This window comes from Aethalodelphis obliquidens, unplaced genomic scaffold, assembly GCF_003676395.1.
Source record: "Aethalodelphis obliquidens isolate GAN/ISIS:26980383/991018 unplaced genomic scaffold, ASM367639v1 scaffold4, whole genome shotgun sequence".
NCBI classification, from domain to species: domain Eukaryota; kingdom Metazoa; phylum Chordata; class Mammalia; order Artiodactyla; family Delphinidae; genus Aethalodelphis; species Aethalodelphis obliquidens.
Window position 1 is genome coordinate 8,868,554 of NW_020837948.1, and position 22,483 is coordinate 8,891,036.

At 39.1% G+C, this 22,483-nt stretch overlaps 1 protein-coding gene across 5 annotated transcripts in view; it reads right to left on the reverse strand.

Moving 5' to 3' along the window:
* The window catches only part of CDC42SE2 (CDC42 small effector 2), a 112,533-nt gene that overhangs the window by 991 nt on the left and 89,059 nt on the right, over positions 1-22,483 (reverse strand). For all 5 annotated transcript variants that reach the window (XM_027098446.1, XM_027098426.1, XM_027098462.1 and 2 more), the window contains 2 exons: positions 18,342-18,443; positions 212-328 (listed from right to left, as the gene is read on the reverse strand). In XM_027098446.1, coding sequence (XP_026954247.1) covers positions 230-328; positions 18,342-18,443 — 201 coding nt within the window. In that variant the 3' untranslated portion in view covers positions 212-229. The remainder of the gene's footprint in view (positions 1-211; positions 329-18,341; positions 18,444-22,483) is intronic.

A 22,483-nucleotide genomic window follows, 5' to 3' on the forward strand; every position in this document is an offset into this window, starting at 1 on the left:
ACTAATATTCAAAATGCAGTAACTGCCTAAGGTCATCACTTGGCCAACTAAAGTATTTTTACCTTTTCTAGGAAGTTCACAGTTTTTAAAAAATAAGAACAAGATATTTATTTTTTAACCCCAAGATTGAACTAAGGCTGTTTATGTCATCAGCTGTTAGTGAGTGGCCATGTATGATCTGAACTTCCAGCCTGTGCTCTGAGGTACTCACTGGAGGAGGGGTCCAGGGCTATCCTGCCTTCATGTCCACGAGCTGCATCTGCACGTTGGCAGCCATGCCACCCCCGTAGCCTCCCTTGGACTGCATCTGGTTCTGAATGGAGCTAACCTGCAACAAGACAAGAACAGAACCAGTCAGGAACTAGGGCCACTGCAAGTAAGCAATTCTTGCCTAATATTTTAGCTGGGTTGCTTTTCCCAAAAGGGTACCTTTTATAGACTTAAACTTGTTCTCATTAAAGGCAAAATGCTGAAGCTAGTGACTGAAGCAATTTTTTTGCCACAACTCCCTCTTCACCCATCCCCCCACTCCTGCAACTTTCTCCACTTGGCAATTACAAAAACAACGTTTTGTAATTCACAAGGCACATTTCAAAAGCAGTTAAAAAGATACAGATGAACTCAACTTTGTCCCTCAAACACCTTAATTTACAAACACCTCACATATATGATCACCTCAATTACCTGGATTAGAATCAGATTCAAAAATAAATATGAATGAAACTAAACCAGAGGTAAACTTTAAAAGTCCATGTGGGACTTCCCTGGTGGCACAGTGGTTAAGAATCCGCCTGCCAGTGCAGGGGACACAGGTTCGAGCCCTGGTACAGGAAGATCCCACATGTCATGTCACAGAGCAACAAAGCCCGTGAGCCACAACTAGTGAGCCTGTGTGCCGCAATTACTGGAGCCCACGCGACTAGAGCCCATGCTCTGCAACAAGAGAAGCCACCGCGATGAGAAGCCTGCGCACTGCAATGAAAAGTAGCCCCCGCTCGCCACAACTAGAGAAAGCCCGTGTGCAGCAACGAAGACCCAATGCAGCCAAAAATACATAAATGAATAAATTTTTTAAAAGTCCATATGGTAAAATTTACATACTTAATACAGTCTTAGTATAGTCTGATAAAGTGAAAAGGAGTATAAGAATCCAAAGACTTGGAATATTCAAAGCAAGTTTAGCCAGAGGCCACACCCCAGGAGACATATGAGCCCAGGGTAGAATCATCATTCTCTCCAGCTTTTATCACGTGGTTAGAGCCCCTGAACTTTTGACTCATCCTCTGCCTGAGCCTGCAAACAACATCCCCTTAACAGCCCTCAGGGAACAGGCTGGTCTCAGGTTTACAAGGATGGCTTCAAAATATGACATCATGTAACCCTCACAACAACACCAGGAAGAAGCAGTAGACAGTGAACCTGTGAAACCCTAGGCATCCTATCCTCAACCCTGATAAAGGCAGAACTCCAGGCCTGTGCACTCATTTTCTCTACCTGCAACCTTGCTGAGTGGCCCCAGGAGTGCCATATACCCTCCAGGACTTCATTAACCAACCTTCTAAAAATAAAAATAAAAAAACATAATTTTATATGTACCAATGAAGTTTCCTTGGAATAGGACATAAAACTGGTGCAGTTAAAAGCAAGCAATTGCCAAACAACCAGCAAGAGAGAAACACAGATCCACCCATCAGCAGACAGGGTGCCTAAAGTCATACTGAGCTCACAACCACCTATAAACACATCCCTTGACACAGCACTGCCCACCAGAGGGATAAGACCCAGCTCCACCCACCAGCAAGAAGGCACCAGTCCCTCCCACCAGGAAACCTCCAGAAGCCTGAGGACCACTCTCACCCACCAGAGGGCAGACACCAGAAGACGAGCTATGATACTCCAGCCTGCATAAAGGAGTCCACAAAGAAGGTGAGACAAAATGAGATGGCAGAGAAATATGTTTCAGACGAAACAACAAGATAAAAACCCACAAGAACAACTAAATGAAGAGGAGATAGGCAACCTACCTGAAAAAGAATTTAGAGTAATGATAGTAAAGATGATACAAAATCGTGGGAAAAGAATGGAGGCACAGATTGAGAAGTTACAAGAAATGTTTAACAAAGAGCTAGAGGATGTAATGAACAAATAAAGATGAACAATAACTGCAATGAAAAATACACTAGAAGGAATATAAGTGAGCTAGAAGACAATGTTGGAAATCACTGCCACAGAACAAAGAATGAAAAGAAATGAGGACAGTCTCCGAGACCTCTGGGAAACATTAAAACATACCAACATTTGCATTTTAAGGGTGCAAGAAGAGAGAAAGAGCCCAAGATAATAATATCTGAAGCGATTATAGCCGAAAACTTCCCTAACATGAGAAAGGAAACACTGAAGTCCAGGAAGCGCAGAGTCCCATAAAACATGACCCCAAGTAGGAACGCACCAACATGCATATTAATCGAACTGATAAAAATTAAAGACAAAGAAAAAAATATTAAAAACACCAAGGGAAAAGCAACAAATAACATACAAGGGAAACCCCATAAGATTATCAGGTGATTTCTCAGTATAAACTCTGCAGGCCAGAAGGAAGTGGCACAATATATTTAAAGTGATTAAAGGGAAAAACCTACAACCAAGAATACTCTACACAGCAAGGCTCTCATTTAGATTTGATGGAGAAATCAAAAGCTTTACAGGGGCCTCCCTGGTGGCACAGTTGTTAAGAATCTGCCTGCCAATGCAGGGGTTCGATCCCACATGCCGCGGAGCAACTAAGCCTGTGTGCCACAACTACTGAAGCCCACATGCCTAGAGCCTGTGCTCCACAACAAGAGAAGCCACTGCAACGAGAAGCCCACACTGCATCCAAGAGTAGCCCCTGCTTGCCGCAACTAGAGAAAGCCAGCACGTGGCAACGAAGACCCAACACAGCCAAAAAATAAAAAGGCTTTACACACAAGCAAAAGATAAGAGAATTTAGTACCACCAAACCAGCATTACAACAAATCTGAAAGGAACATCTCTAGGTGGAAAAGAAGAGACCACAACTAGACTCAAGAAAGTACGAATGGGGAAGTTCACTGGCAGAAGCAAACATAAAGTAAAGGTAGGAAATCTTCCACACACAAACAGAATATCAAAACCAGCAATCATGAGGAGAGTACAGATGCAGGATATTGGAAATGCATTTGAAATAAAGATATCAACCATTTAAAACAATCTTGTACATACACAGACTACTATAGCAAAACCTCATGGGAACCACAAACCAAAAATCTAGAATAGCTACACACACAAAAAAGAAAAAAGCAATCCAAACACATCACTAAAGATAAGACATCAAGGGACTTCCCTGGTGGACCAGTGGTTAAGACTCTGCACTTCCATTGCAGGGGCCACAAATTCAATCCGTGATCTGGGAACTAAGATCCTGCATGTCACTCAGCATGCCCCCCGCCAAAAAAAAAGAGAAAGAGAAGAAAATAGACATTAAATCACAAGAGAATAAAAGAGGAAGGGAAGAAACATGACCTTAAGAAACAAATCCAAAACAATTAAAAAAAATAGCAAGTATGTACATATCAATAATTACCTTAATGTTAATGGATTAAATGCTCCAACCAAAAGACATAGACTGGCTGAAACAAAAACAGGACCTATATATATGCTGTCTACAAGAGACACACTTCAGATCAAGGGACACATGCAGACTAAAAGTGAGAGGATGAAAAAAGGTATTCCATACAAATGGAAATCAAAAGAAAACTGCAGTACCAATACTCATATCAGACAAAATAAACTTTAAAATAAAAATAAAGACTGGTACAAGACAAAGAAGGACATTACATAATGGTAAAGGGATCAATCCAAGAAGATATAACGATTACAAATATATATACACCCAACACAGGAGCACCTCAATACATAAGGAAAATGCTAACAGCTATAAAAGAAGAAATCAACAGTAGCACAACAATAGTGGGGAACTTTAACACCTCACTTACGCCAATGGACAGATCATCTAGACAGAAAATTAATAAGGAAACAAAAGCTTTAAATGACAGAATAGGCCTGATAGAGTTCATTGATATTTACAGGATATTCCATCCAAAAACAGCAGATACAGTTTCTTCTCAAAGGCACACAGAGCATTCTCCAGGATAGATCACATCTTGAGTCACAAATCAAGCCTTGGTAAATTTCAGAAAACTGAAATCATACCAAGCAACATTTCTGACCACAGCGCTATGGGATTAGAAACTACAGGGAAAAAAATGTAAAAAAAAAAACAAAAAAACACATGGAGGCTAAACAATAGTACTAAACAACCAATGGATCATTGAAAAACTCAAAGAAGAAATGAGAAAATACCTCGAGACAAATGACAATGAAAACACAATGGTCCAAAGTTTTGGGGGTGCAGCAAAAGCAGTTCCAAGAGGAAAGTTTATAGAACTACAATCGTACCTCAGGAAGCAAGAAAAATCTCAAATAAACAACCTAACCTTACACCTAAAACAACTAGAGAAAGAACAACAAACAAAACCCAAGGTTAGTAGAAGGAAAGAAATCATAAAGATCAGAGCAGAAATAAATGAAACAGACAGACAAAACAATAGCAAAGATCAATAAAACTAAAAGCTGGTTCTTGGAAAGATAAACAAAATTAATAAACCTTTAGCCAGACCCACCAAGAAAAAAGGGAGAGGACTCAAATCAATAAAATTAGAAATGAAAAAGGAGAGTTACAACAGACACCACAGAAATACAAAGGACCATAAGTTGACTACAAACAACTATATGCCAATAAAATGGACAAGCTAGAAGAAATGGACAAACTCTTACAAAGATACAATCTTCCAAGACTGAACCAGGAAGAAAAAGAAAATATGAACAGACCAATCACAAGTAGTGAAATTATAGGGCTTCCCTGGTGGCACAGGGGTTGAGAATCCGCCTGCCGATGCAGGGGACACAGGTTCGTGCCCCAGTCTGGGAAGATCCCACATGCCACAGAGCGGCTAGGCCCGTGAACCATGGCCACTGAGCCTGCACGTCCAGAGCCTGTGCTCCGCAAGGGGAGAGGCCACAACAGTGAGAGGCCCGCATACTGCAAAAAAAAAAAAAAAAAAAAAATGTGGAACAACAAGTACTGAAATTGAAACAGTGATTAAAAAAATTCCAACAAGCAAAAGTCCAGGACCAGATGGCTTCACAGGCAAATGCTATCAAACATTTAGAAAAGAGTTAACACCTACCCTCCTGAAACCCTTCCAAAAGACTACGGAGAAAAGACACTCCCAAGCTCATTCTATGAGGCCAACACTACCCTGATACTGAAACTAGACAAAGACACCACACACAAAAAAGAAAATTACAGGCCAGTATCACCAATGAACGGAGACACAAAAATACTCAAAGTACTAGCAAACTGAATCCAACAATATATTAAAAGGATCGTACATTATGATCAAGTGGGATTTATCCCAGGGATGCAAGAATTCTTCAATATCTTCAAATCAATCAGTGTGCTACATACACCACAGTAATAAACTGAATGAAAACCATGTGATCATCTCAATAGATACACAAAAAGCTTCTGAGAAAATTCAACACCGATTTATGATAAAAGCTCTTCAGCAAGTGGGAATAGAGGGAACCTACCTCAACATAATAGAGGCCATATATGACACACCCACAGCTAACATCATTCTCAATGATGAAAACCTGAAAGCGTTCCCTCTAAGATCAGGAACAAGACAAGGATGTCCACTGTCACCACTTTCATTCAAAACACTTTTGCAAGTCCTAGACCCAGCAATCAGAGAAGAAAAAGAAATAAAAGGAATACAAACTGGAAAAGAAGAAGTAAAACTGTCACTGTTTACAGATGACATGATACTATACATAGAGAATCCTAAAGATGCCACCAGAAAACTATAATCAATGAATTTGGTAAAGTAGCAGGGTACCAAATTAATGCATAGAAATATCTTGGATTCCTATATACTAATGATAAAAAATCTGGAAAAGAAATTAAGGAAACACTCCCATTTACCATGGGAACAAAAAGAATAAAATACCTAGGAATAAACCTACCTAGGGAGACAAAAGACCTGTATGCAGAAAAGTATAAGACACTAATGAAAGAAAGTAAAGATGATACAAACGGATGGAGAGATACCATGTGCCTGGATTGGAAGAATCAATATTGTGAAAATGACCATACTACCCAAGGCAATCTAGAGATTCTATGCAATCTCTATCAAATTACCAATGACGTTTTCCAGAGAACTAGAACAAAAAATTATTAAAGACACAGAAGACTCCAAGTAATCAAAGCAATCCTGAGAAAGAAAAATGGAGCTGGAGAAATCAGGCTCCCTGACTTGAGACTAACTACAAAGTAACAGTAATCAAAATAGTATGGTAAAGGCACAGAAACAGAAATAGAGATCAGTGGAACAGGATAGAAACCCAGAAATAAACTCACAAATCTATGGTCACCTAATCTATAACAAAGGAGGCAAGAAAGCTACAGTAATCAAGACAGTATGGTACAGGCACAAAAGCCAGTACAGATCAATGATACAGGATAGAATGCCCAGAAATAAACCCAAGCACATATGGTCACTTAATTTACGACAACAGAGGCAAGAAATACAATGGAGAAAGGAGAGCCTCTTCAATAAGTGGTGCTGCGAAAACTGGACAGCTACATGGAAATAATGAAATTAGAACACTCCCTAACACCATACACAAAAATAAACTCCAAATGAATTAAAGACCTAAATGTTAGACCAGACACTATAAAACTCTTAGAGGAAAACTAGCAAAAACACTCTTTGATATAAACCACAGCAAGATCTTTTTTGACCCACCTCCTAGAATTAACAGAAATAAAAACCAAAACAAACAAATGGGAGTTAATTAAACTTAAAAGCTTTTGCACAGCAAAGGAAACGATAATCAAGATGAAAAGCCAACCCTCAGAATGGGAGAAAATATTTGCAAATGAAACAACAAAGGATTAATTTCCAAAGTATACAAACAGCTCATAGAGCTCAATATCAAAAAAACAATCCAGTTAAATAATTGATGGAAGACCTAAAAAGACATTTCACCAAGGAAGACATACAGATGGCCAAAGAGGAGCATGAAAAGATGCTCAACATCACTAATTATTAGAGAAATGCACATAAAAACTACAATGAGGTATCACCTCACACCAGTCAGAATGGCAATTATGAAATAAGTAAGAAGGAATGGTGGTGAAAAGGGAACCCTCCTGCACTGTTGGTGGGAATGTAAATTGATACAACCACTATGGAAAACAGTACGGAGGTTCCTTAAAAAACTAAAAATAGAACTACCATATGACCCAGGAATCCCACTACTGGGCATATACCCTGAGAAAACCATAATTCAAAAAGAGACATGTACCACAATGTTCACTGAAGCACTATTTACAATAGCCAGGATATGGAAACAACCTAAGTGTCCATCATCAGATGAATGCATAAAGAAGATGTGGCACATATATACAATGGAATATTACTCAGCCATAAAAAGAAACAAAATTGAGCTATTTGTAATGAGGTGGATAGACCTAGAGTCTGTCATACAGAGTGAAGTAAGTCAGAAAGAGAAAGACAAATACCGTATGCTAACACATATATATGGAATTTAAGAAAAAAAAAATGTCATGAAGAACCTAGGGGTAAGACAGGAATAAAGACACAGACCTACTAGAGAACGGACTTGAGGATATGGGGAGGGGGAAGGGTGAGCTGTGAAAAAGCGAGAGAGAGGCATGGACATATATACACTACCAAACGTAAGGTAGATAGCTACTGGGAAGCAGCCGCATAGCACAGGGAGATCAGCTCGGTGCTTTGTAACCGCCTGGAGGGGTGGGATAGGGAGGGTGGGAGAGAGGGAGATGCAAGAGGGAAAAGATACGGGAACATATGTATATGTATAACTGATTCACTTTGTTATAAAGCAGAAACTAACACACCATTCTAAAGCAATTATATCCCAATAAAGATATTAAAAAAACTGGAATTTTGGAGAAAAAAATAATAAAAAAAATACACAGTGGAGAAAAGACAGTCTCTTCAATAAGCGGTGCTGGGAAAAACAGAGAGCTACATGTAAAAGAAATAAATTAGAACACTCTCTAACACCATACACGAAATTCAACTCAAAATGGATCAAAGACCTAAATGAAAGGCCAGACACTATAAAACTCTTAGAAGAAAACATAGGCAGAACACGCTCTGACATAAATTGCAACAATATCTTTTGGGATCTACCTCCTAGAGTAATGATAATTAAAACAAAAATAAACAAATGGGACCTAATGAAATTTAAAAGCTTCTGCACAGCAAAAGAAACCATAAGCAATACAAAAAGACAACGCACACAATGAGAGAAAATATTTGCAAATGAAGCAACCGACAAGGGATTAATGTACAAAATATACAAATGGCTCATACAGCTGAATATCAAAAAACCAAAAAACCAATTCCAAAAATGGGCAAGGAAGAAGAACTACAATCCTGCAGCCTGTGGAACAAAAAACCACATGCACAGAAAGACAAGATAAAAAGGCAGAGGGCTATGTACCAGATGAAGGAACAAGATACAACCCCAGAAAAACAACTAAATGAAGTGGAGATAGGCAACCTTCTAGAAAAAGATTTCAGAATGATAGTAAAGATGATCCAGGACCTTGGGAAAACGATGGAGGCAAAGATGGAGAAGATGCAAGAAATGTTTAACAAAGACCTAGAAGAATTAAAGAAGAAACAAACAGAGATGAACAATACAATAACTGAAATGAAAACTACACTAGAAGAAATCAATAGCAGAATAACTGAGGCAGAAGAATGGATAAGTGACCTGGAAGACAGAATGGTGGAATTCATTGCTGCGGAACAGAATAAAGAAAAAAGAATGAAAAGAAATGAAGACGGCCTAAGAGATCTCGGGGATAATATTAAATGCAACAACATTCGCATTATAGGAGTCCTGGAAGGAGAAGAGACAGAGAAAGGACCAGAGAAAATATCTGAAGAGATTACAGTCGAAAACTTCCCTAACATGGGAAAGGAAACAGCCACCCAAGTCCAGGAAGTGCAGCGAGTCCCATACAGGATAAAGCCAAGGAGAAACATGCCAAGACACACAGTAATCAAATTGGCAAAAATTAAACACAAAGAAAAATTATTGAAAGCAGCAAGGGAAAGACGACAAATAACATACAAGGGAACTCCCATAAGGTTAACCGGTGATTTCTCAGCAGAAACTCTACAAGCCAGAAGGGAGTGGCATGATATAATTAAAGTGATGAAAGGGAAGAAGCTACAACCAAAATTACTCTACCCTGCAAGGATCTCAATCAGATTCGATGCAAAAATCAAAAGCTCTACAGACAAGCAAAAGCTAAGAGAATTCAGCACCACCAAACCAGCTCTACAACAAATGCTAAAGGAACTTCTCTAAGTGGGAAACACAAGAGAAGAAAAGGATCTACAAAAACAAACCCGTAACAATTAAGAAAATGGTCATAGGAACATACATATCAATAATTACCTTAAACGTGAACGGATTAAATGCTCCAACCAAAAGACACAGGCTTCCTGAATGGATACAAAAACAAGACCCATGTATATGATATCTACAAGAGACCCACTTCAGACCTAGGGACACATACAGACTGAAAGTGAGGGGATGGAAAAAGATATTCCATGCAAATGGAAATCAAAAGAAAGCTGGAGTAGCTAGATTCATATCAGATAAAATAGACTTTAAAATAAAGAATGTTACAAGAGACAAGGAAGGACACTACAAAATGATCAAGGGATCAATCCAAGAAGAAGATATAACAGTTATAAATATATACACATCCGACACAGGAGCACCTCAATACATAAGGCAACTGCTAAGAGCTATTAAAAAAAAAAAAATCGACAGTAACACAATAATAGTAGGGGATTTTAACACCTCACTTACACCAATGGACAGATCATCCAAAATGAAAATAAATAAGGAAACAGAAGCTTTAAATGACACAATAGACCAGATAGATTTCATTGATATCTATAGGACATTCCGTCCAAAAACAGCAGTTTACACTTTCTTCTCAAGAGCACATGGAACATTCTCCAGGATAGATCACATATTGGATCACAAATCAAGCCTCAGTAAATTTAAGAAAACTGAAATCATATCAAGCACCTTTTCTGACAACAGTGCTATGAGATAAGAAATGAATTACAGGGAAAAAACCGTAAAAAACACAAACACATGGAGGCTAAACAATACGTTACTAAATAACCAAGAGATCACTGAAGAAATCAAAGAGGAAATCAAAAAATACCTAGAGACAAATGACAATGAAAACACGATGATCCAAAACATATGGGATGCAGCAAAAGGAATTCTAAGAGGGAAGTTTACAGCTATACAAGCCTACCTCAAGAAACAAGAAAAATCTCAAGTAAACAATCTAACCTTACACCTAAAGGAACTAGAGAAAGAACAACAAACAAAACCCAAAGTTAGCAGAAGGAAAGAAATCATAGAGATACGAGCAGAAATAAATGAAACAGAAACAAAGAAAACAACAGCAAAGATCAATAAAACTAAAAGCTGATTCTTTGAGAAGATCAACAAAATTGATAAACCATTAGCCAGACTCATCAAGAAAAAGGGAGAGGACTCAAATCAACAGAAGTTACAAAAGACACCACAGAAATACAAAGCATCCTAAGAGACTACTACAAGCAACTCTATGCCAATAAAATGGACAACCTGGAAGAAATGGACAATTCTTAGAAAGGTATAACCTTCCAAGACTGAACCAGGAAGAAACAGAAAATATGAACAGACCAATCACAAGTAATGAAATTGAAACTGTGATTAAAAATCTTCCAGCAAACAAAAGTCCAGGACCAGATGGCTTCACAGGTGAATTCTATCAAACATGTAGAGAAGAGCTAACACCTATCCTTCTCAAACTCTTCCAAAAAATTGCAGAGGAAGGAACACTCTCAAACTCATTCTATGAGGCCACCATCACCCTGATACCAAAACCAGACAAAGACACTACAAAAAAGGAAATGACAGACCAATATCACCGATGAAAATAGATGCAAAAATCCTCAACAAAATATTAGCAAACAGAATCCAACAACACATTAAAAGGATCATACACCATGATCAAGTGGGATTTATTCCAGAGATGCAAGGATTCTTCAATATACACAAATCAATCAATGTCATACACCATATGAACAAATTGAAGAGTAAAAACCATATGATCATCTCAATAGATGCAGAAAAAAGCTTTTGACAAAATTCAACACCCATTTATGACAAAAACTCTCCAGAAAGTGGGCATAGAGGGAAGCTACCTCAACATAATAAAGGCCATATATGACAAACCCACAGCAAACATCATTCTCAATGGTAAAAAACTGAAAGAATTTCCTCTAAGATCAGGAATGAGACAAGGATGTCCACTCTCACCACTATTATTCAACATAGTTTTGGAAGTCCTAGCCACGGCAATCAGAGAAGAAAAAGAAATAAAAGGAATACAAATTGGAAAAGAAGAAGTAAAACTGTCAATGTTTGCACATGACACGATACTATACATAGAGAATCCTAAAAATGCCACCAGAAAACTACTAGAGCTAATTTATGAATTTGGTAAAGTTACAGGATACAAAATTAATGCATAGAAATCTCTTGCATTCCTATACACTAATGATGAAAAATCTGAAAGACAAATTATGGAAACACTCCCATTTACCACTGCAACAAAAAGAATAAAATACCTAGGAATAAACCTACCTAGGGAAACAAAAGACCTGTATGCAGAAAACTATAAGACACTGATGAAAAAGATTAATGATGATACCAACAGATGGAAAGATATACCATGCTCTTGGATTGGAAGAATCAATACTGGGAAAATGACTATACTACCCAAAGCAATCTACAGATTCAATGAAATCCCTATCAAATTACCAAAGGCATTTTTTGTTTTTGTTTTTGTTTTGCGGTATGCGGGCCTCTCACTGTTGGGGCCTCTCCCGTTGTGGAGCACAGGCTCCGGACGCGCAGGCTCAGCGGCCATGGCTCATGGGCCCAGCCGCTCCGCGGCATGTGGGATCTTCCCAGACTGGGGCACGAACCGGTGTCCCCTGCATCGGCAGGCAGACTCTCAACCACTGTGCCACCAGGGAAGCCCACCAATGGCATTTTTTATGGAACTAGAACCAATCATCTTAAAATCCGTATGGAGACACAAAAGACCCCGAATAGCCAAAGCAGTCTTGAGGGAAAAAAATGGAGCTGGAGGAATCAGACTCCCTGACTTCAGACTATACCACAGAGCTACAGTAATCAAGAAAATATGGTACTGGCACAAAAACAGAAACATAGATCAATGGAACAAGATAGAAAGCCCAGAGATAAACCCACGCACCTATGGTCAACTAATCTAGGACAAAGGAGGCAAGGATGTACAACGGAGAAAAGACAGTCTCTTCAATAAGTGGTGCTGGGAAAAGTGGACAGCTACATATAAAAGAATGAAATTAGAACACTCCCTACCACCATACAGAAAAATAAACTCAAAATGGATTAGGGACCTAAATGTAAGACCGGACACTATAAAACTCTTGGAGGAAAACATAGGAAGAACACTCTTTGACATAAATCACAGCAAGATCTTTTTTGATCCACCTCCTAGAGTAATGGAAATAAAAACAAAAATAAACAAATGGGAACTAATGAAACTTCAAAGCTTTTGTACAGCAAAGGAAACCATAAACAAGACGAAAAGACAATCCTCAGAATGGGAGAAAATATTTGCAAAGGAATCAACGGACAAAGGATTAATCTCCAACATATATAAGCAGCCCATCCAGGTCAATATGAAAGAAACTAACAACCCAATCCAAAAATGGGCAGAAGACCTAAATAGACATTTTTCCAAAGAAAACATACAGATGGCCAAGAAGCACATGAAAAGCTGCTCAACCTAATTATTAGAGAAATGCAAGTCAAAAGTACAATGAGGTATCACCTCACACCAGTTAGAATGGGCATCATCAGAAAATCTACAAAGAACAAATGCTGGAGAGGATGTGGAGAAAAGGGAACCGTCTTGCACTGTTGGTGGGAATGTAAATTGATACAGCCACTATAGAGAACAGTATGGAGGTTCCTTAAAAAACTACAAATAGAATTACCATATGATCCAGCAATCCCACTACTGGGCATATACCCAGACAAAACCATAATTCAAAAAGACACATGCACCCCAGTGTTCAATGCAGCACTATTTACAATAGCCAGGTCATGGAAGCAACCTAAATGCTCACTGACAGACGAATGGATAACGAAGTTGTGGTACATATATACAATGGAATATTACTCAGCCATAAAAAGGAATGAAATTTGTTGAGACATGGATGGATCTAGAGACTGTCATACAGAGTGAAGTAAGTCAGAAAGAGAAAATCAAGTATCGTATATTAATGCATGTATGTGGAACCTAGAAAAATGGTACAGACACCAAGGGGGAAAACCGCGGTGGGGTGGGGATGGTGGTGTGCTGAATTGGGCGACTGGGATTGACATGTATACACTGATGTGTATAAAATTGATGACTAATAAGAACCTGCAGTATAAAAAAACAAAAAAAAACAACTAATACTGAACTTTCTTTGGGTTATTTGTATGGAAATATGTTAATATAAATGTTTCAGACATTACAGGAAACTTCTAAAAATCTTATACGTTCTGGTTTAATGTTGTAAGTCATAATTCTAGTTATTACTTTAAAATGTATATCTTCTCAGAAATAACTAAATTTCCTTGTCAATTGCATTATTATGAACTTTCATCAAATCTTTGTCCGTGGTCATTTTAAAGTCTTTTGTCATTTACAGACAGTTCTGGGTGTACTGTGATGCTTTTGCAAAAGTGTTCCTGATAAAAGGGTTTCATCTTCAAGGAATTCATGGAAAAGACTCTGACAAGTACAGGTTTCTGGTAACTGACTATACTGCTGATCTGAATAAGCATTTTCAGAACTCTAATGGAAAACTGATGAATTCGTCGAAGTGCTAACAAAAGATCAAGATGACAAAAAAAATTAATTACATGGGACTGAGTGAACTGATGAGAATGATTATAATTTTTGTGACTTTGTTTGAATTAAAAAAAAAAATGGGCAAAAGATCTAAATAGACATTTCTCCAAAGAAGACATACAGATGGCCAAAAAGCAAAAGAAAGATGCTCAACATCACTAATTATCAGAGAAAAGCAAATCAAAATTACAATGAGGTATCACCTCACACTGGTCAGAATGGCCATCAGCAAACATTCTACAAACAGTAAATGCTGGACAGGGTGTGGGAAAAAGATACCCTCCTGCACTGTTGGTCGAATGTAAATGGTAAACCACTATGGAGAACAGTATGAGGTTCCTTAAAAAACTAAAAACAGAACTACCATATCTAGCAATCCCACTCCTGGGCATACATCTGAAGAAAACTATAATATTTACAAAAGGATACATGCATCCCTATGTTCATAGTAGCACTATTTACAATAGCCAAGACATGGAAGCAACCTAAATGTCATCCCAAATTATTTACAAAACAGAAAGAGTCACAGATGTAAAAAACAATCTTATGATTACCAGGGAGGATGGGATCTTGGGAGGGATAAATTGGGAGACTGGGCTCGACATATACACTAGTATATATAAAATAGATAACTAATAAGGACCCACTGCATAGCACAGAGAACTCTACTCAATACTCTGTAATGGCCAATACGGGAACAGAAGCTAAAAGAGTGGATATATGTATATATATAACTGATTCATTTTGCTGTACACCTGAAACTAACACCACATTGTAAATCAACTATGTTCCAACAACAACAAAAGAATCCAAAGACTTGGACTGTAATCCAAACTTCTTTATTAATATTTTAACTCTGGGTGAACCATCTATCCTCTGTGCATATCAGGCTTCTTATCTGTAAAATGATTAAAGATGATAACCTTTCCTCACCACATTACAGGGCTACTTTCTAGTAGACTGTGAGATATATAAATGCTCGGGTATTTTCTCTTTTTTCCTGGCCATGATGCACGGCATGTGGAATCTTAGTTCCCGGATCAGGGATCGAACCTGTGACCCCTGTGGTGGAAGCGCGGAGTGTTAACCACTGGACCGCCAGGGAAGTCCCGCTGGGATGTTTTCTTACTTTGCCAAAACAAAGTCACAAAGTTACGTGCGAACTGCAAAGAGTTCTTAGTGTATCCTATCTTAGTTCATAGCAATTAGAAGCATTTTGGAAGCAGAGAACGAGCGAATCAAGCTAGACTTCTAGAAAAAGGGGCAACAGGAAGGTTTGGGATATGACGGCCTAACGGTCAACGGTGAGAGCACTGGCAGTCTGGTCTAATGCACAGAAACAGCTCAAAGGGCCCTTCACATTTCTAGGACCCAGGGAGGTGAGAAGGGGGTGGGAGCACCATCCACTCGTTAATCTACTTATCAAATACTTAATCACAGAAAACATGATGTATCGATACAAGGTGTCTTTTCATTGATGATCCTCAGTTTGTTTAAAGAAAGTAATAAGACTGTTCTAAGTTATTTTTGGAGTAAGACAGGTTTAAATATATTCTAACTGAAGAGAATAGCAAAATATAAAATGCATGGCTATTAGGTCCAATATGGTTAAAATGAGAACATGTGATTGGCTCTTAAATGGGTAAATTTTTACTCATTTACTGAAAAATTCACATATGTGGAACTAACTCCAATGATATCACATAGTGATGTACTGTAACATCTATATTCACATTACTCAAATGACTACTTTAGGTAAGAATATATTAAAAAAAAAAAAAAGGGACTTCCCTGGTGGCGCAGTGGTTAAGAATCCGCCTGCCAATGCAGGTGTGCTCCGCAACGAGAAGCCACCGCAATGAGAAGCCTGCGCACCGCAAGGAAGAGTAGCCCCTGCTCGCCACAACTAGAGAAAGCCCTCACGCAGCAACAAACACCCAATGCAGCCAAAAATAAATAAATAAATTTTTTAAATTTTAATAAATAAAATTAAAATCTATAGGTCTATTTAAGTAAACTTGCTCAGCCTGCGAAGCTTATGGCCACAGGCTATCGGTTAATTTTCTGCTCCTCTGTGGTAACACTGTTTTGTGGCACAAACTTGATTCTACCCTAGTACCAAATAATTTCCCACCTAACATGACAAGTTAGGTTTTATAGGTATCTTAGGCCTATTTACAACATCTTTATATTTTTACACGGTACTTTCATAACACCATGCAAATTCTAAGAAAAAAAAAAATCTGTTTTTCTTCCAAAAGTCAATTCTTCAATTTCAAACAAAAGGACTTGGATTTTCTAGTAAGTGACCCTCAGTATTGAGATGATATGTATTATTGTGACTGTGGATATGCATTATTTTAACACAATAAAGTTATATTATTAAAAGAGTCATAGAAACCTTTTCTAGCAATAAGTTAGTATGAAAAGTAGTCTTGGGAAGAACAGTGTATTTAGGGGAAAAAAACCAGTCATCTGACCATTCAATAATCCAGCATGGCCTGCCTCTTTCATATGCATCGAGCCATGTTCCTATTACTGTTGCTCAATTCTCAGAATAGATTAAAAGAAACTATTTCTTTGTAGAGACAACAAACTAATACGTAAACACAGGCAATGAGTACAAACAGCCTTCGGAAGACAGGTTTGGTTCTGAAGAGCTAGAACACCTCATAAGAAATATACTTCAGTAACCAGAGGAGGCTGTCTGGAGACTGCAGGGCAGAACCTCTACAACAGCTGAGGGCCCGTCTTGATGCTGCAGCTCAGTCAGCCCTGCAGGGGACAGTCCTCAAACTTTACCTAACTTGATGGCAAGCAAGAATCATGTACATCAATGACAGGCTTTTCATAGAGACAAATTACCAGATAGGAATCTTGAAGGAAATTCTGAAGTGTGCATAAACAAGATTTTAAAAGTTAACTAAGTACTATGAACTAAGAACTTAATTTGTCCTATACAGTTAAATTTTTAAGAACAGAAGTGGGGAAGAAGACATGTCGATGAGAAAGAAATTAATCAGATATAATAAATTTGAAACCGTTCATTTTATTTATATATGCCACAATGACCTTAATATTAACAGAAGTCATAGGGTCCCATTTGGTCTCTTCACTCCACATTAATCCAGGAAACGAAGCTACTGAGTTGTATTTTAACAGCAATCTGACACCTCTTACATTTCCACAAAAGCAGTTCAGTGTACTTTTCCTACAGATTTAAAACAAACAAGCTGTTTCCTTTCCAGGAAGCTACAAATGTCATCCCTTTGCTTACCTAGTAACTGTAGGGACAAACTTGTTTGCTGTATCCAGGATACTCACCTACCTACCTTATAAGTCTCTGTTCTTTTGTTAAGTCTTTTGTTAACGCTATCCAGTAAGTGAGCATACAATGCAGCATAATTTTGTGTTTATAAAAGCCTTATTGACTTTCTGGTTCTAAACACTTGAGGGATTATTTAGACAACTCAGTGTACTTTAGATATGGGGGATAGCAATAGTGGCAGAGCCCTGATAAAAACCCTCTATTGGTTTCTATTATACTGCCCTCTATTTTCCCTTAGATGAAAAATTAAGGAGTAAGAGTTCAGCTGAGTAAATTTAAAGCGTCTTCTGAAATTCACCGAAACCTCTATAAAAGACAGCAAATACATACAAATTCTAATCCTCTGCTAAGTGCGTGAGAACTTATGTTACAGTAATAATTAAATAACAAGCATTCTAATATCAGGTAAAGCCTAATATTTTATAAGGGAAATGCAATAAATACGTCTGCAAAAGGCAACTAACTGAACTTAAGAGATTAAATATTACTAAAAAGCTGACCTCCAAGTTGCTTTGGCGGCAGGGGGCATGAGAATCCATGGGAGAGTACCTTCCTTTCTGAATTCAAATCCTTTAAAAGTTTTAAAGTATTTATTCGGAAGAAAGGTAGCTACAAAGAGTTTAGAAAAACAGATGACTTGGCAAACTACGTAAGAGATTAATTTTTCATCGTTCATTTTCTTCTCTTTGATGCTCACATTAAGTATGTATGCTCAATGTCTATAATACACTGGGCACAGTGCCATCATTAAGAATGTATGTACCTGTTACACAGGTACACATGACTATGCCTGGAGGCCCCACCTGTATGTTCCACCCACATACTTACGGAATTCATCCCACTGAACAGGTCTCCTGACCCCACGTGAGCCGTGTGCACAAAGTTTGTGGGCTCTCCAATCATACTTCGGTCAATCCGCCGGCGCCTTTTCTATAATATAAGGAATAACGTGTTGAGAAAATGATCTTGTTAACAAAAACTTATTCTGATAGATTTATATACTATGCACAAATGACTTCATATAATAATATTTTTACCCAGGACACAAAAATACCTAAATCTTGGTATCACCACAATCACCTCTTATGATGAGATCCCCCAGAGAATTATATGCACAAAAAAATGATTAGTAAAGTAAAATAATAGGTTATTATTTAGAACTTAAAATAGATTATTTGGTCTGACTTTGGCCATCCACATATTTGTATAGCAACCATTTAAGTTTTATTCTTTTAAAAAATGAGACAAATGTAAAATTATCATCTGTAACCATCATTCTTAGCAAAGAAGACAGTGTGACTTAAGTGCAGCATTCCGATTTTAAACAAAACATTCTAGCTTGCATCATTAACAGACTGATGCTATTTTGATGGTTGTTACTGAGATTATACCCAACTACCCTTCACCCGGAAGGAATCTGTCAGCTATCTGTGCAGGGGAGGTTTGGCTCTAGCCCATTCACTGATTTCTGGCCTATTCTGGCTGCAAACGAAACCCTGTCCAAGCAGCCACCCAGGCTGCAGCTTACTGCCTCTTCCTCATTTCTGACCCCACTTCCCAGCAGCTTCCCAGGAACTTCAGCCACAGGCTGCAATCCTTGTTCTACCAATGTGCCCTCCGCCTCACAAGACACTTCCCCACCCTGCTGCTGTGTTAAACTGACCATCCGAGATTTTTCCACAGAAGAAGGTTATCATCAGACCCGAGTGTTCCGTGGCTCCTTAGATACTGTGATAAACTGAGAGGGGCCACGGGCACAGCTGGCTTACTGTCCTAATACCATCTCTGCGTATCCCCATTTTCTTCCCTTTCAACAGAATACATCTCCTGAAAATGCCATCTGCATCAAAACTAAGGCAAGTTACAAAGTTGTTGGATTAGGTTAGGTTGCCTCTGAACATAGTATTTTAAGTCTCCATCTACTGAAATGTTGCTATGCTCTTGATAAATCCTAAAAACTTATCCAGATAGACACAGGTGACAGTTCCTCAGGATTAGAACATGATTTTCTACAAAGCCACAGAAGTGGAGAGTTCATACATTAATTTTAGAAGCTAGTATATATTGTTTTACTGCCCTCTAGCTTTTATTGCCACAGATTAGAATCCCAAAAGCCTGTTGTTTTCCCTTGAAGTTATGTTCATCCTCAGAGTTGAACAGTGACTCTGGACTATCTCCAGGTTTGCTGGTTTTCCCTTCCAGTGTTCTGTATGGCATATGGAAGTCCCTCTCTATCTGAACATGGGTTTTCCTATAGCTTACTGAAGTTTTCTTGTATTATTTCTTTGATATTGCTCCTTGTGTTCTTTTTTGCTATTTCCAGAGCTTCTGTTATGTGGACATCTGAATGTGTGTTTGTGTGTCTAAGGGGGGTCGGGGGGAGGAGGGACGGAGGGAGGGAGAGCGTGTGTGTGTCTGTGTGTATGCATGTGTGTGTGTATAATCTTCCTGGTTTCTTCCATTATTTGTTTCCTCTTTATAGTTTCACTGCATTAGAAAATAATGCCACTTGATCCTCTTTAGGAATCCACAACTGTTTTCGTACAGTCCAGAGAGAAAAAAAAATTTAATGATTTAAATGTATTTATTTATTTATTTATGGCTGTGTTGGGTCTTCGTTTCTGTGCGAGGGCCTTCACCAGTTGTGGCAAGTGGGGTCCACTCTTCATCGCAGTGCACAGTCCTCTCACTATCGCGGCCTCTCTCGTTGTGGAGCACAGGCTCCAGACGCGCAGGCTCAGCAATTGTGGCTCACGGGCCCAGTTGCTCCGCGGCATGTGGGATCTTCCCAGACCAGGGCTCGAACCCGTGTCCCCTGAATTGGCAGGCAGATTCTCAACCACTGCGCCACCAGGGAAGCCCCAGAGAGGAAATATTTTAAGCCTGCAGGCCATACAGTCTCTGTCAAAGCTCTGGCTCTACTCTATCATCACAGTGTGTAAGCAGCCACAGACAATGTGAGAACAAATGAGTATAGCTGTGTTCCAGTAAACATTTATGCACAAAAAAGGGTGGCAGGTGACATAATGGCCCATAAGTTCTGGCCTGCTAACCCCAGCTCTAGATCAGTAATTTTTTTTCAGTGGTAAATACATTATTATTTTTCTCCAATTATGATTATGTTTTGGAAGCTCTTTGCTATGCAATATTTTTAATCTCTTTGAGAATTTGTATTACATGTTTTCCTTTTTTCCTATCAAAGACGCCTGACTGAATGAATTATAGTCTATAACACCCGGGAGTAAAATATTCATTCCTGTACTTCTCCAAATTTAGTTACTTCAAGCCCCTTTTTGAAGGGTTAAGAAATTCAATCGGTCCTTTGGGGCAGTGTCCCATAGGGTTGTATAAAAATTTCAGGTTAAAATGGTGTCAGTAAGCCAAGGAAGGGTCTAGATCCCTTGTCTATGCTCTTCAATTTTCTGTTTCTTAGCACAACACACCAATTTCCTGCTCTCTTTTCCTTACATGGTGCTACTTAAGGAGGCTCACACAGATTCCCTGCCCCTAACCACAGACTTGTCACCCGCAGCCATCCTTTGATGTGGGAGGCCAAGTGCCACCAATGCAGGATAGTCTCTTCCACCCTGTTTCCCATTTTTTTCTACAAACTCTTAAGTTTGTCTATTTTTACCCACCCCATTCAACATACTTCCCCTTCATACTATTCTCTTCTGAGATGATACAGCACAAATCCCTAAATGAGCCTTGAGAAGCAATGCTACCTTCTCTTTTCTAGGATTGAGGTAGGGAAAAGACGATGTTAACAGTAGTTTTGTGTCTGTTTTCTTCTTGGTAACATACTGTTACATTACCATTAAATTTGTCTTGTTAGAAAACTATGTTTCTCAAAGCACATCCAAGTGCATCTTCACCAGCAGAGGACATGAGTTTTCTTGATACCTGAGTAAGACAAATTCTTGGGGTTTCTTCCACAGTACGCCCCCTGACGTACTGAAGGAGAAGGAGGCTTCCAGGGTCTCGGCACACCCCAGACTGAGCAGAAAAGGCTAGACGTCTACAGATGAAGACAAAGGATGGCGGTTATGTTCCATGGGCTCATGGCGTCTGCCAGACTGAAGACTTCCCCGAAGGCCTTGTGAGGCTAGCCTGCAGGGGCAACAGCTCCCGAGGTACAGATGGTGCCACCTGGCTCAGCCAGAGGGTCTGCTGAAGCAGGTGATGGGCTGGCCTATTTCAGAGAATAAGATCTCTTCCAGATCGTCCCTTGCCCTGTGAACACATAGGACTTCTAACAGTTCTGAATCCACATCATTTCCTCTGGAAGGGTGTGTCTGGGCCTGAGCAGATGGCTACACCTGGCCCACGAATCCACAATAAGGGATTTATTCTAACAGTCGAATTATTGCAAGAAGATGCTGGGAGAGAGGAGTCACCATGGAGCACTCAGGCCACCAGCCATCTCACCCAGAAATGTTTCTTGAAAGATTAATGAATGGATGTGCTTCTAGGTCGATATGCTTCTGAAAGAGGCATATTAATATACACTTATAAGCATAATATGACACTCTGAATAATGAGGGAGGATGTTCAAAAGGAGACAACTAAACTGGTTCAAAAGAGACTACTCTTGGGGCTTCCCTGGTGGCGCAGTGGTTGAGAGTCCACCTGCCGATGCAGGGGACATGGGTTCGTGCCCCGGTCCGGGAAGATCCCACATGCTGCGGAGCGGCTGGGCCCGTGAGCCATGGCCGCTGAGCCTGCGTGTCCGGAGCCTGTGCTCCACAACGGGAGAGGCCACAACAGAGAGAGGCCTGTGTACCGCAAAAAAAAAAAAAAAAAAAAAAAGAGACTACTCTCACAGTGAAAAGCAAAGGACAGGAAGACACCGACTTCCTTCTGTCACAGCAATTATGTTAGATAATTAATTTATAATCTGAAAATAATGACTACTTTTCAACTTGAACTTTACTGAGTTGGGAATGAGACTTTTCCTTTAGTACTGAAAG